At 41.7% G+C, this 14,723-nt stretch overlaps 1 protein-coding gene across 1 annotated transcript in view; it reads left to right on the forward strand.

Annotated features, from left to right (window-relative positions):
- Positions 1–472: 472 nt before the first annotated feature.
- The window catches only part of FCHSD2 (FCH and double SH3 domains 2), a 160,116-nt gene continuing 145,865 nt past the window's right edge, over positions 473–14,723 (forward strand). The window contains exons 1-2 of the mRNA XM_084894182.1: positions 473–1,014; positions 3,010–3,107. Coding sequence (XP_084750308.1) covers positions 994–1,014; positions 3,010–3,107 — 119 coding nt within the window. The 5' untranslated portion in view covers positions 473–993. The remainder of the gene's footprint in view (positions 1,015–3,009; positions 3,108–14,723) is intronic.

Genomic DNA, 14,723 nt, shown 5'->3' on the forward strand with positions numbered 1-14,723 from the left:
CCTCTGCCAGCGTCCAGGACCCCCCACCCCGCACAAGCCCTGCAGTGGCCAAAGCCAATGGGAGGGGAGGCCGGGGCGGCTGGTGCGGCTGGTGCGCGTGCGTCGCCGCAGAGCCCCTGCGCGCCCACGTGCGCGCCCCCGCGCGGAGGGAGGCGCGCGCCGCGGCCGGCTGGCGGGAAAGCGCGCGGGAAGCCCCCGGCGGCTCCCGGTGTGGGGGAGGGAGGGCGGGCTGGAGGCGTTCGGGACGTGCCACTCCGGGAGAGGACGGGGGGATTTTCGGGTCCTACGAGCGTTTCTGCCCTTTCTATTTGCTGACAGGCCCGTTAGTTTCTCCCCCCACCGGGCCCCCCGTCCCGGCCACGAAACCGGGCCCCACGCCGCGGCCACGCTCGCCCTCTGCGGCCCCGGCTCCGGCCGCCCGCGCTGTCTCCGCCGCCGCCGGAGGGGGGCGCTGCGCCGCGCGGTGCGGCCGGAAATTCCCGCGGCCCGAGCGGAGGAGCCGGGGCCGAGAGCGTGGCGCCGCCTCCCACCTCCCCGCGCCGGGCGGGGGCGTTGGGCCCAGCGAGGGCCGCGCCGTCGGAGTTGGGGCCGCGGGAGCCCGGGTCTGCGAGGAGCCCGAGCCGGCGGCGGCGGGCGGGGAGCCGGAAGGCACCGCTGCTCCCCGGGAGCCGCTCGGCGAGAGTCGGGAGACCGCGCGCCCCGGCCCCGGGCCCCCGCCCCCTTCGCGGTCTCCGCCTCCTTCGCTCACACACCCCCCGGGCCGCTGGGTCCCCAGGCCCGCCCGGCTCCTCCTCCTCCTCACTCTCGCCCGTGACCGGGTCCTCCTGCCGCCCGCCCGCCCGCCCGGCTCCCTCCGGGGCGAGTCCTCGTCCTCAGGTTCTCCTTCCAGACGCGCACACGCCTGCTGGGCCGGTCCCTCTCCCCGGCCCTTCTCCCTTTCTCGGATCCCAGCTAACGCCGCCGTCGGGGGAGGATTGATGTCCCTTCAGCATCATGCAGCCGCCGCCGAGGAAGGTGAGGGTGCTGAGGGGAGGCTGGAGGGCTTTTGGGGGGAAGGGGGGCGGGATGCGTCCAAGGAACGCGGCCCGGGCGATCCCTGCGACCCCTCCCCCTTCCCGCAGCGGCCGTGCCCGCCGTGGCCTCCGGCTTGTCACCGAGTTGCTGCGGGTTCCGGGCGGGCGAGGTGCCTTTCCAAGGAAGGGGTGGGCCGGGGTTCGTCCTCTCCACCGCGGTAGACCCTCCCCAGACATCTCGCAAGAGTTTCGGGTGCACATTTGTGTGTGTGTGTGTGTGTGTGTGTGTGAGTGTGAGCGCGCGCATGGCAGTGCTGCTCGCTGCAAAGTGCATTCTCGGGGCTGCATTGAGGGGAGGCGGGGGAGCCCCTCTGCAGCTTTGCAGAGCCTGGTGCTCGTGTGATTGTTTAGTCTGCACCAGGTTTGAGTCCTCCAGCCGCTTGTCGCCATCCTCGCCCGTTTGCACATTGGCAGGGGATTTGTTTCCAGCCTAACCTGAAAGGTTTGGCCTGCTTTTCCCACGGGGCTGGGCCGAAGAGAAGTTGGAATAGTCATCGCCCCCCATCCTCGGGATAAACAAGGTTTTAAGCACTGACCAGTCTTGCCATTCTCTCCCCCCATTCCCCCCCCCCCCCCCGCCCCTTCCTGTTCCCTTCCTCGGGTAGGGGACCTTGGAGGCGGTGGCAGTGCCCCTGGGAGAATGGGAATCCGGCAGTGCATGGCGTGTGTTGCGATCTGGGCTTGGGGTGGGAGTGAAGGGTCTCCGGGGTTGTCTGTCAGCAGCTTCCCTGCTGCGCCCCGTTGAGAACTGTCTCTCTGCCCTCGTCTCCAGCTTTCCCGAGCGCTGAGGCTGTGTCCTTGTCTTTTTAATCCTGCAGATGGTTACTCAGTGTCTACTCCGAGCTCTGGGTGGAGGAAGCTGTTCTATCCTCCCCTCGTGGGCAAACGTTTACTGAATGCCTCACTTGTGTCTTCCTCCTTTTCTTTGTTTTCTTTTCTTTTCTCTTTCCTTCTCTCCTCCCTTCTCCCCTCTTCTCCCCTCTTCTCCCCTCTTCTCTTCTCTTCTCTTCTCTTCTCTTCTCTTCTCTTCTCTTCTCTTCTCTTCTCTTCTCTTCTCTTCTCTTCTCTCTTCTCTCTTCTCTCTTCTCTCTTCTCTCTTCTCTCTTCTCTCCCTTTTCTTCCCTTCTTAATCCGGATTTCTCCAGTTATGAGCCTTTTTTCTTTCACACATGTACCCCCACCCTCCGGGTAGTCCCGCTGCCACGGTGGGGATTCCAGGCCCACTGGACCTGGAACCCTGGGGTGCCGGCCTGGCGGGCGAGGCACTGGCCAGCTTGCATTTGCTGTTCTAGCTGTTTGATGTGGAGCCGCCACAGGAACCGGCTTGCTGGGGTGGCTTAAAAGCATTGCCTATACTAGAAGGTCACTTTTGCTTTCTCCTTTGTGAGAAAGAGATTGTGATTTGATGCGCTGTCAGCAAGTGGAGGGCATCATCCTGAGACAGTGTGCTTTCTCGCAGCCATTATGGGATAATTTATGTAGTTGATTCAAGCATGTAACTTCATTATTGTGTACATTTCAGTCCTCATATATTTAGGCATTCTTCTGTACTCCTTTCTCCCGGTTCCACTCTGCTCACCATTTCTGGTGGTTCATGCCTTTGAATCCTTTTTGGAATAAATAGAAGACAGATTCTTAAAACTTTAAGAAGACCTAGATCTCTCCTGAGCTGGTCATGAAGTAGGATGATTGGCAGTTTATTTTGCACCTCTTTAACCTGTAGTTTTTATATTTGTGTACATATACTTAACCTGTCTCCGGTTATCCGGCTAGCATTTTCATTAGATATCTTTAGTTAACAAAGTTAGGTGATTAATAATGGATTTATGGTCTTCAGGGGAGTGGTACATACTCTGACAAGTATTAGTATTTTCCTTAAGTAGTTTTTGTTGTTAAAGTTGCAGTAAGGTCTTCATAAACACATGGTATATTTTAGGTGAAAGTTACACAAGAACTGAAAAACATTCAAGTTGAACAGATGACAAAACTTCAAGCCAAACATCAAGCAGAATGTGACTTACTTGAAGATATGAGGTAAGGTTGTAGTAAATAGTTTGAACTTGTATCTCTGTTTCAAGGAACCTTTTAGTTACCAAACCCCAGGAACTGATGATGGAATTTCCTTTTGGATTTCCTGCTTTAAGGCTGTTAGAGCTTTGACTCAGCTAGAAATTATTACTGGAACTAACACAATACAAGCTTTTTTTCTTTTAGTGTGGGAACCTATAACGTACACATACTATTATGAAAAGAACAAAGGGCCTTAAAATTTACCTGTCGAAATATAGTCACTGAAGTAGAAATTCTTATTTAAATAATCTTTCTACTGAATTGTAACATTTATTGACCTTTACAATTTCACACAGATTTTTGGTTAATGGTTAATATCTGGGGGTGAGCCAGTCAACCTCAGGTGATTATATACTGGCATTATTGGTTAGAACATGACAAATATCACTTTGTCTTTGAACATTAAATTCAGTGGAAAATGTATTTTTTTTTTTTTATCATTAAAGTTAACCTTGTTTCATAATCATGGTAACTTTGAATTTAATAGTTAAGACATTGTGCCAGCATTGTGAAAGTCAGTATCTTTCTTTGTAGAGGGAAGTATAACTCATTTTATTGAAAGAAATACCATTTTATTTCACAGTCTTATAATACAAACAGACAGTTTAACCACTGTACCTTGGTAAAAGGTGGAAAATGAGATGCATGTTGAAACAGAATGGCTACAATCCTTATTTCCCTGTAGTAATATGTTTGTCACATTGGAAGTGGGTCTAAGCCTCATCAGTTACCTATTTTTTCTAGGATGCACAGCTTTATGTGGGTTTCATGAAAAGTATTAATTGTATGTTGTTACAATAAAATTACATGTGTTTGGGTAGCTGAATTGTTTATAGTCCAAAGATTTTTATTTAAAGGATTCCTTTTTCTCCCCCATGTTTAATTTATTAGGTAGAACTTATGAGCATTTCTACTGTATACCTATATTTACAGGGTTTCTAACTAAGACATATAGTCTCCAGTCTTGGGTGTACCAAGATCATTGTTCTTTTTAAATTCTGTATTTATTTCTTTTACTTTTCTTGTGGCCACAAGGAAATTTTTAGACTTAAATAATTTCTGTTCAAGATACCTGAAAGTCTTCATATGGTTAAAAATTTTAAGTTTTTAACATCTATTAAGTGAACTAAGGTGTTTTAGTAGAACCTCTAAATGAAGAAAGTAAATTTTTCAGAAGCACTTTAGGAAGGTAAAATTGGTGCGTAAATAAAGATACACTTTGGGTTTCGGATGGTCAGTGGTCATTAAATCCTATTGATTGTATCTTATAAAGACTTATTGCTTGCATTTAAAAAATTTTTTCCTTCATTGCCTGTACCTTGGTACCGGAGCACCGGAACTTATGGTCAAATATATGGATACAGAATTACTGTCAAATTGATGTAGGTTGTTGTTTGTATTATTGCTGACCCCATCACATTTTACTTGCATTATTGCAGTAATATCCTAATTATTATAGTAATGTTTTCCTATCTTCCGACCCCTCCCCTGCCCCCAATCCCTCCTTTTAAGTCTGTCTTCCACATTATCACCAGTTAGTTTCCAAAAACATTGCTTATTACATATCAGGTTCTCTGTGGCCTTCTGGATAAGCACCAAACACCTTGTCATGGCCTTTTGCAACCCAGCTACAAGTTTCCTTTCTTAAATCTTATTTACTACCATTTCACGCCCATACATCCTTCCTCCTTAATCTCCCTGCCCTGTCCCCCAGGACTTTTGGTTATCTAATTGTCTTTTCTATTGTACATTCTTGCCTTCGTTGTGTTGTTCTCTTTGCCTGCTGTGTTGTTCCTCCTGCTTTTTCACCGGGCAAATTCTGGTTATCATTGTGTTTATAAGTTTGTTGTTCTCTGTGATCTCAAAGAATTTTGATTTTGTACATGCTTCTGGCTCTCCTCTTCATGAGAATTCCTTTAAGTTAGGGTCTAAATTACTTGTTTTGTGTCTTTGTACCCTTTATGTAGGCTGGCAGAATTGATAAATTTAATTGCACCATATATTTATTTATTTTTTGTTTTGTTTTGATTTTTAGAGAGAGGAAGTGGGGGGGGGGAGAAAGAGAGAGAGAGAGAGAGAGAGAGAGAGAGAGGGAGAGATCTGAGAGAGAAATATCAATTGGTTGCCTCCATACTGGGAATTCAACCTGCCATCCTTTGGTGTGTGGGATGACACTTAAACCAACTGAGCCACACTACCAGAATGTACCTTATTTGTTTTTAAGTGCAATATTTTATAAGCTCATTTGTAGGTGATAGCAAACCCTGCAGACAGCAATCCTTTTAACGCATGGCCCTCCAAACAGTGTTATTACTAAATTTAAGTTAGTATGAATTTACTAAAAAAGGTGTAAATAGCATATTATTCTTAATATAAAGAAACTAGTAGTAGAAATGTTCTTATGACTTTTAAAAAAGTTAAAAAATAAAGAGACCACAACACATTAAGCTGTAAATATAATTTTATGCTTGATTTTTGCTAGTTCTTATCCCCCTCCCCTCTGCTCATCTTCTGGAATATTGAAGGGAGGAAACCAATTATAATATATTTTTTCCTTTGCTCTCTTCCCCTTTTTCAGTTCATTTGTTTCAGGGATACATTTGGAAGTTGGTGTGTTGGGAGTAAAGTATTGGAAGGAGAGATAACTCATTTGTTATTAATCAGGGACATTCCATGCTTTGGTGGGATTCTTTTCTGAAGTGTTTCCTGTTGACTTTTGCTGTCAGCAGTAGACAAGCACACTTCACTCTCTTTTTAATTATTTTTCCCCTCTCTTTGCTTTCTAAGGCCACTTTCTAAATGCTGTAGTATGTATTGTTTATTAGTGTTATGTATTTAGTATTATTTATTACTATGTTGTACTGTCAGTAAAGTAAATTCTTTGCAAGCACCCACAATGTGAAGAAATACCCTTTTAGCAGACATTTTTAGGGTGTCATTATCTAATATGAACAAATCATGGAATTTTAGAGTCAGGTGGATACTATCACATATGTTGATTTTTATAGATGAAAATGGAAACTGAGACACAGTGAGATGAAATGAATCATATTAAGGGGGACCCTAAGATGTTTCTCCTAATTTCTAGACTAGTGCACTTACCTCTGTGTCCCAAGTCTTTTAAACAAAGAACTCATCATGGTCTCATTTTTTGGAAACATTTTGCCTTTTAAGAAGTACATTTTAATTGATAGTTTGTTTTCCTGTTTTTAATTTTTTTTCATATCTTCAGCTGTCAATCAGCTTTGAATTATATTTTAAAACTACTAATATGAAACTAGCCAGAAGGCAGATTCCTAAAACTTTACCCCAGAGAAGGCTGCATGTGTGGCTTCTCTCAGATGTTCTGAAAAACTGAAACTGGCTTAAGAAGCACTGTCCTTCCTTTGTTGACACCTGGAGGTCTAATGATGTCAAGTAAGGAATTACTGTACTATGGGATACTTTCTCTAAACTGTATTTCGGGGGAGTCACTGGGGATTGGATTCTGAAGTCTGCTCATGGATGCTCTGATACTTTCTTGTCTAGAAAGGAACTTTAGTGCTAATCTGGTCTAGAGGAATTTTTAAAAACAGGTTATTGAGATATAATTCACATAACATACAATTAATCCATTTAAAGTATATTCATAGGGCTGTGTAGCCACCACTACACTTGAACTTTAGAACATTTTTGTCCTGCCTCAAGAACCTCTGGTCCAGTCAGTGTGGTTCAGTGGTTGGTTCCCAGTCAGGGCATATGCCCAGGTTGCAGGTATAACTCCTATTAGGGGGTCCTGCAGGAGACAGCAGATTGATGTTTCTCTCTCTTGATGTTTCTGTTTCTCTCTCTCCCCCCTTCTTCTCTCTAAAAAAAAAAAAAAAAAAATACAATAAAAAAAATTAAAGGAAACCACAAAAAACGCTGTACTTCTCTAGCCCTAAGCAATTACTTGCTCTCTATATAGAAATGGAATCTATATAAATGGAATCATACAATACATGGTCTTTTTTTGACTGGCTTTTACTTGATATAATGTTTTCAAGGTTCATCCATGTTATAACATCAGTACTTCATTCTTTTCTGTTGCCAAATAATATTCCATTATATGGATACTAGAGGCCCGATGCACAAAATTCATGTAAGGGGCTCAGCCCCGCCCCCCCACCCCCCCGCGGCTTCGTCCAGAAGGTTGTCCCATCTAATTAGCATATTATGCTTTTATTATTATAGATTATTATAGATACCACAGTTTATTAATCTATTCATTAATTGATGGGTTGTTTGGCTATTATTAATAATGCTTCTTTGAACATTCATGTACACATTTTTGTGTGGAATGTTTTTATTTATCTTGGGTATATACCTAGTGGTGAAATTGCTGGATCATATAGTAACTCTGTGAGATCTTTCAATCTGTTTCCCAAGGAGGCTGTACCATTTTATATTCCCACTAGCAATAATGTATGAAGGTTCCAATTTCTCCACATCCTTGCCAATGCTTGTTGTCTTTTGATTGTAGAATTCTAGTTTGTGAATGGTATCATATTGTGGCTTTGATTTGTATTTCCCTAATAGCTTATGATTTTGAGCACTTTTTCATGTGCTTATTTGCCATTTGTATATCTTCTTAGAAGAAATGTCTATCCAAATCCTTTGCCCATTTTTTAATTGAGTTATTTGTTGTTTTCTTATTGAGTTGTGAGAGTTCTCTCTCTGTGTGTATGTATATATATAATATATATATAACATATATATACATGTATATATAAATACATGTATATATAAATATATACTAGTATAATCAGCTTTATGATTTGCAAACATATACAATATTTGCAGTATTTTCCCACTCTGTGGATGAATCACCTGAGGTGATTATTACATTCACTGAATTTTGAAAACCACTAAACTGATGGAAAGAAGTACTTTGAAGATAGACCAGAGATGAAACCCAATTCTGCCACTTATTAGCTGGGTTATCTTGGGCAAGTGACTAAGGTTCTCTGAGCCTCATATTTTATGTCTGTAAAGCAAGGTGAATGCCCACCTTCTTGCTTTTCTGTAAGAGTTAGATGAGACATGTGAAATGCCCAGTGTGGTAGGTGTTCAGCATTGGAAACTGCTGTTAGTGGAAACTGAAAGCTGGGAAGGATGTTGTCTTATTAAAGATAACAGAAAAAGTCATTGTTTCATTAATTCTAAGAGAAGCACTGTTTTCACATTTTTACACTTTTGAAATCCAGATACTTCTTACAGTTGCTTTTGGCCATGATGCAGTTGTCATTGTCTCTATGCATAGAACTTGCAGAATAGGTATCAGCAGGCTTGGAAGAAAACCCCAGAGATAAAGGTTGGAATACAAATCTTGGAGCACCTGGGCTTTCGGTGGCACAAATAATAATATGTGTGGCCCAGTTGGTTGAATGTTGTCCTGTGTATCAAAAGGTTGCTGGTTCGCGCCCTCGTGGTTTGGCTCAGTGGATAGAGCATGGACTTGCCGACTGAAGGGTCCCTGGTTTGATTCCAGTCAAGGGCACATGCTTGGGCTGCAGGCTCAATCCCCGGTAAGGGGCAGGCAGGAGGCAGCAAATCAATGATCCTCTCTCATCATTGATGTTTTTTTTCTCCCTCTCCCTTCCTCTCTGAAATCAATAAAACAATGTTTTTTAAAAAAATGTTGCCGGTTTGATTCCTGGTCAGGGCACATGACCAGGTTGTGGACTTGATCCCAGTTGAGATGCATGTGGGAGGTATCCAATTAAAGTTTCTCTCTCATATCAATGTTTCTCTCTTCCTTTTTCCTCTCCCTTCTTTTCTCTCTAAAATAAATTAATACAACAACATATGATATTGTGTGGGAAAACATGGGTATTAATGACTAATTCAAAAGAGTTCAAGTCTGAGTGTGGCCAGTTTATGCACCAATTTATTTTATCTTTTAGAAATTTTGCACAAGAATAATACATGCTAAAAATGTAAGTTTAAAAGTTATTTTAATGAGAATAAATAAAAATAGTAAGTGTCACGCTATTCTTTCAATTTAATTGGCAGCATTTTTCCATAGTGGAACATAATGTATCTTGCAACTAGTGGTATTTCAGACATGATAAGAACTGGAAGCAGCAGATCAGGTACTAGCCTCTTTTCTTCACTTACTCAGCAGTCATTATTGCTTCGCTATCTAGTGTCCTTTCAGATTAGAACTTAAAAGTGATGCAAATCACGAGATGGAGAATTTTTTAAAAACAGAGTTACAAAGAAAAAGATAAGTAGGACCATAAATGTTTCTTTGAGGGTGGGAGGGGGAGAAGATGACCTGATTTTAAAATTAGAAGAAAACATGAAACTTCAACTGACTAAATGAATTTAAATTTTAAATACATACTTTCACATTATGGTCAGTTGTGGAGGAGACTAAGAATAGGAGATACAAACTAGGCAGAGGAAGAAACAAGGAAATAGAGTTTGAGAGGGTCTAGTTAATAAAACTTGACACAGATCAGTGCTTACTTCAACTGAAAGAGTCAGAGTTTTTATAATACCTCTTTCTATTGCTATTTAATAATTTATGAACTCATAAACCATTGTTCACAGATCCTTATGTCTCCTAAAATTTGAAGATTTGGTTCTGAACGGGATAGCCATTGCAGCCCACTTTGGGGAGAAGTTGCTTTATGATTTATAGACTTGAATGGAGGATACTTTCATGAACCAGATGGAACTTAACTAGGGACTAATGAGTGTTACCTACCATCTGGGTTAGGAGTAGAGGTGTTGAAGAATGTTTGTGTGCACCCTTTCTTGATTTGGTCTTTTTAGCTGCCCCCCCCCCCCCCCCCCCATATATAAGGTGGAGAGATGGTGAAGGTGATGTGTGTGGTAGGGTAGCTGTGATCTATTGTAGCTAACACTAGCTTAGAGGCATACAACCTGGCTTGAATTCTAGTTCTTAATCTCTTATTAACTGGGCGACTTTGGCCACAAGTCACCTAATTTCTCCAAGCTTCATGTTTCTCATCAGTAAAATGGTAATAATTATATTTTATGGGGTTATTTTTATAATGAAACACAGTAATGCATATAAAAGCTCTCCTGCATAGTGTCTGGAACATAATAGATGCTCAGTAACTGCATGGGGACTGTGATTTGAAGTAATAGTGGACATCAGCTTAGAAATCATGGTCTGACTTGTCATCCCCTAAGGAATTAACCTGTGGATTAAAAAATGTAATTGACCTCAAAAATAAACTGTTCGAGTAATTCTAAAGAATTCCCTTCACCAAATTCAGCAGTCCTAGGTACCATCCATCGCTCTGTGTGTTGGTAATGATTCTCCCTATTGCTGGATGGGTTCTGCAACTCCAAGCATGATATTCTCATGCAACAACGTTAGGTGGAAGAAGAGGAGGGAAGGACAGTGTCTCCTTAGGCAAAATTTCCCTTCCTTCCTCCCCCACTCCCCTCTGTCTGTTAGTGAAGACAATTTGCATGAGAAATTATCCCAGTAGACTTTCCCTTACCTCTCATTGGCTGAGTTTGCTTCGTATGTCCATGCATGCTTAGCTGCAAAGGAGGCTGGGCATGCGATTATCTTGTAGAGGTGGTTTTTGCCAGCAAGAACCAGGTGTTGGTTACCAGTAATATGGCTTTTGCCACATTACAGTTTTGCTATTTTGCCACAGGGACTCATTCCTCATTTACTCCTAGTGATGGCCATAAAAGTGTAAACAACATGTTGGGGTTAGATTGTGAAAGACAGCTAGAATTCCAGTTGTCCCAGACAGATTGGGAATAAGGAACCTTTAGAAACCTTGTATCTCCTCCTCCCAACTACTTTTGAATCGAATGTCTTGGGTCAGGAGTAGGTTTTTGTATTGCTATAGGTAGGCCAGTCGGCCAGGAATCTCTTAGGATTCTCCTTGTAGGAATGCCGGAGTGGTTCAGTATCTCGTCACTTCTGGTCTTCTGATAATTTGGAGAAATGGTGTTTAAGGGCCCACCAGGCAATTGCATTTTTGCGCATTCCTTTTACTTCTCAGGTGAAAGCATTAATATGTAGTGAAGTGGTTAATCTGAAAGCAAGGAAGGACAAATGAGAGCAAAAATACTCCTAGCTGAATAATTTGCCCCTTAACTGAGGATTGGCAATGTAGTCTTGAAAGTATAAAGTATAAAGCCTTTTACCTGAGGAGCCCTGTGGTGGTAAGTCACTGTTTTTCTTTTTAAATTCTTCGAATGTTCTCTTGAATCCCACAGATGCTGTTCTGCTTTGTTGGTGTCAGTGTTCAGGAATGATCTGCTGCATAAGCAGGAGTTAGTTTCTAAGTCTGGTTTGTGCTGTTGGCTCTTCAGTGAATAATTTGGGAACTAGGCACAGAAACTTGTCCCTCTGCTTTGTTCCATTGCTGCAGATTTCCTGTCATGTGCTGGTCAGGACTAAGTTAACAGAACTTGGCTGGTATTTTTATTTCATTTTATTGTGTCCTCGAAGTATCCCTTGGTCATGCTTTATTTTAACATTTCATTTGACCTCCTTTTTGGCATTCATGTATGAGTGTCTTGTCATCCAGATGTTTTCTGTTTTGTAAACTTTGTAATAATCCCAATTCACAAAGAAAATGTTATTTCTGGTTTTATGAAAAGTATTAGCATATCCATGGTCCCACAGGAAACAACTGGGAGTATATGTCCCTCGATTATTTTTTAGCAGTATTGGTTTTCCCCCGTTGGCGGCTGGAGAATGGGGGTGAGAGGCAAAGACTTTTTATTATATACCTTTTTTTTGGTATGTTTTGAATTTTGAACTAAATATACCCTACTCTCAAAACTAAAATTAAGTAATTTTGTATTGGTAACATTTTTCTGCATGTCTATTAATATAAATGTTGTAAAAATTCATATTAGTTGATAAAGTATCATTTTAGGCTTTTAATTAATTTTAGTGAAATTGTTTTTATTATTAATAGACTTTACAGTATATTTTTAATATGTATAAGTATTAAGAATACTTGATTCACAAACTTATCTTTTTCTTTTATTAAAAAAAATTATGTTAATCCTCACCGGAGGATATTTTTTCCATTGATTTTTAGAGAGAATAGAAGGGGGTGGGAGGGAAGGAAGGAGGGCGGAGGGTAGTAGGGAGAAAGAGAGAGAGATCAATGTGAGAAAGACATCTATTGGGTGCCTCCCTTATGCCCCAATGGGGCAGAGATGGAACCTGCGACCTTTTTAGGAGTTGAACCTAAAACTTCACCTGTTAGTGAAGACAATTTCCATGAGAAATTATCCCAGTGGGCAGTTCACCACTCTGTCCATTCAGCCACACTGGGCAGTTCACCACTTCAGTGGGCAGTTCACCACTCTGTCCATTTAGCCACACTGGCCATAACATAAACTTCTCTTCATAAAATGACTGGTCTTTAGCTGGTTGTAGCTTGGAGTTGGGAAAACAGGCTGTGAGCTACTTTCCTTTCCTTCTGTATTATAGAATTGTTTTGTCCCCAAAGAGGCAAACATTTAAGGTGTTCAGATTCCTCTCTAGTCTCAAATTTTATTTTATCTGACTTTATCCAAAGGTTTTACATTATAGTCATTTAAAATATTGTTTCTGTGGTAAGATATATTTTTTATTATTAGCCAGCTTTCTCTATGGGGAACTGTTTAGTCTGTGTTACTATAGAGGTATTTTATATAAATAGTTTTCTCAGCTATATTGAGCTAATTAAATATTTTTAGTAGTCTATTTTCAACTTGTGCATTTTTAGCTCTACCTCTTTCTGTTTTTCAAGTGGTTCTAGTTGTTACACCACGCATCTTTAATTTATCACTGTATACTTAGAGTTAATATTATACCACTCCACCTAAGATGCTTACAAACAATTCAATTACTTCATCCCAGACTTTGTGCTGCATACTTTATAAACCTTATAATACAATGTTAGTTGTGCCTTAAACACAGTTATCTTTTGCAGAGATTAAGAGAAGGAAAGGGGTCTTTTATGTGTACCAATTTTAGCTCTTCTTTCCTTCCCAAGACCAGCACAGAGTTTAGAATTTCAATCTGGTATCATTTCCTTTTGGGTTAAAGAACTTCCTTCAGTTTCTAGTGCAGTTTGCTGGTGACAGTTCTCTTAGCTTTCACTTATCTGAAAGTGTCTTTACTTCACCCTGTTTTTGGAAGATAATTTTTGCTGGATATAGAATTCTGGGTTGACAGTTGGCCACTCCATTGTCTTCTGGCCTTTATTATCTCTGATGGAAGTTAGCTGTTATTTATTTACTTGCTCTCTTCTGTGTAATGTGTCTCCCCTCCCCTCATAGGTTTTTCCTCATTATGTTCGGTTTTCTGCACTTTGAATGTGCTGTAAGCAATGGGGTATCTTCACTGGGACTGTACTGATTTTTCTAAAAAAAAAAAAAAAAAAATCTATAGGCGATGATTTTCAACAAAAATGGGGGGATTTAGGGTCATTACTTCTTCAAATATTTTTTTCTGCCCCATTCTTTGTTCTTTGCTTTTTGGACTCCAAGTACACATATGTTAAACTGATTTTAATCTGTGTTCTTTGGATTGGCTAATTTCTGTTTGTCTCTCTTCTGTAGTTTAAAATCGACCTTTAAGCCCATCCAATACAGTTTACATTTCTGATGTTGTACCTTTAAGTGCTAGAATATTCATAATATTTATAAAAGCTGTTTTAAAGCTCTTGCCTGGTGTTTCCAACATTGCAGTCATGCCATGGTCTGTTTCTATTGAATGCTTCTGTGATTATGGGTTATGTTTTTCTGCTTATTTGCATATTTAGTAATTTTTTTATTAATTGGGCATGTGGATGACACATCATAAGAAGTCTCTGTTGTTTTGTCTTTCTTTAGAGAGTGTTGAATTTGCAGGTTTCAACTGAAAGCCTGAATGCCTAGGGTGTACAGCTATGTCTACGCTGGCTCAACTGGAATTCCACTTTAAAAAAAAATGTTTTTATTGACTTTTAGAGAGAACGGGAGAGGAATAGAGAAATAGAAACATCAGTAAAGAGAAACATCATGGATTGGCTGCTTCCTGTACAACCCCTACTGGGGGTCAGTCCTGCAACCCGGGCATGTGTCCCAACGGAGAATGGAACCTACGAACCCTTGGTTCCCAGTTCAGCGCTCCACCACTGAGCCACACTGGCTGAATGAAGCCCACTGTTTTTGCAGAAATGTGCAGCTTCTGGTATTTGTTCAGCTCTCAGGGGTAACTTTACTACACCTCATGGCATCTCACCCTGGCTTATTTGTAGCTCAGCACTCAGACAAGGGTGGGTAAGGAACCCCCATGCAGATTTCTGGGGCCACCCCGTTTGCATTGTTGCTTCCTTTCTATTATAGTATCTATCCTATCAATTCCAGCCCACTCCAGGAGCCTAGAACTGGGATCTTGCATCTCAGTTCCGTGAGACCATCGTGCTTGGCTTAGGCTCCAGGCCCCTGTGATACAGTTGGGAAAGTGTCCCAAGCAGAAAGCTGGAGCAATTGTGATTCACGCCTCCTGTGTGCTGGCTGTTTCATTCTTGAAAAGAATAGTTATATATTTTATCCAGTTTTATAGATAGT

The sequence above is a fragment of the Pipistrellus hanaki genome (genome assembly GCF_964339955.1).
Source record: "Pipistrellus hanaki genome assembly, chromosome: 9".
NCBI lineage: Eukaryota > Metazoa > Chordata > Mammalia > Chiroptera > Vespertilionidae > Pipistrellus > Pipistrellus hanaki.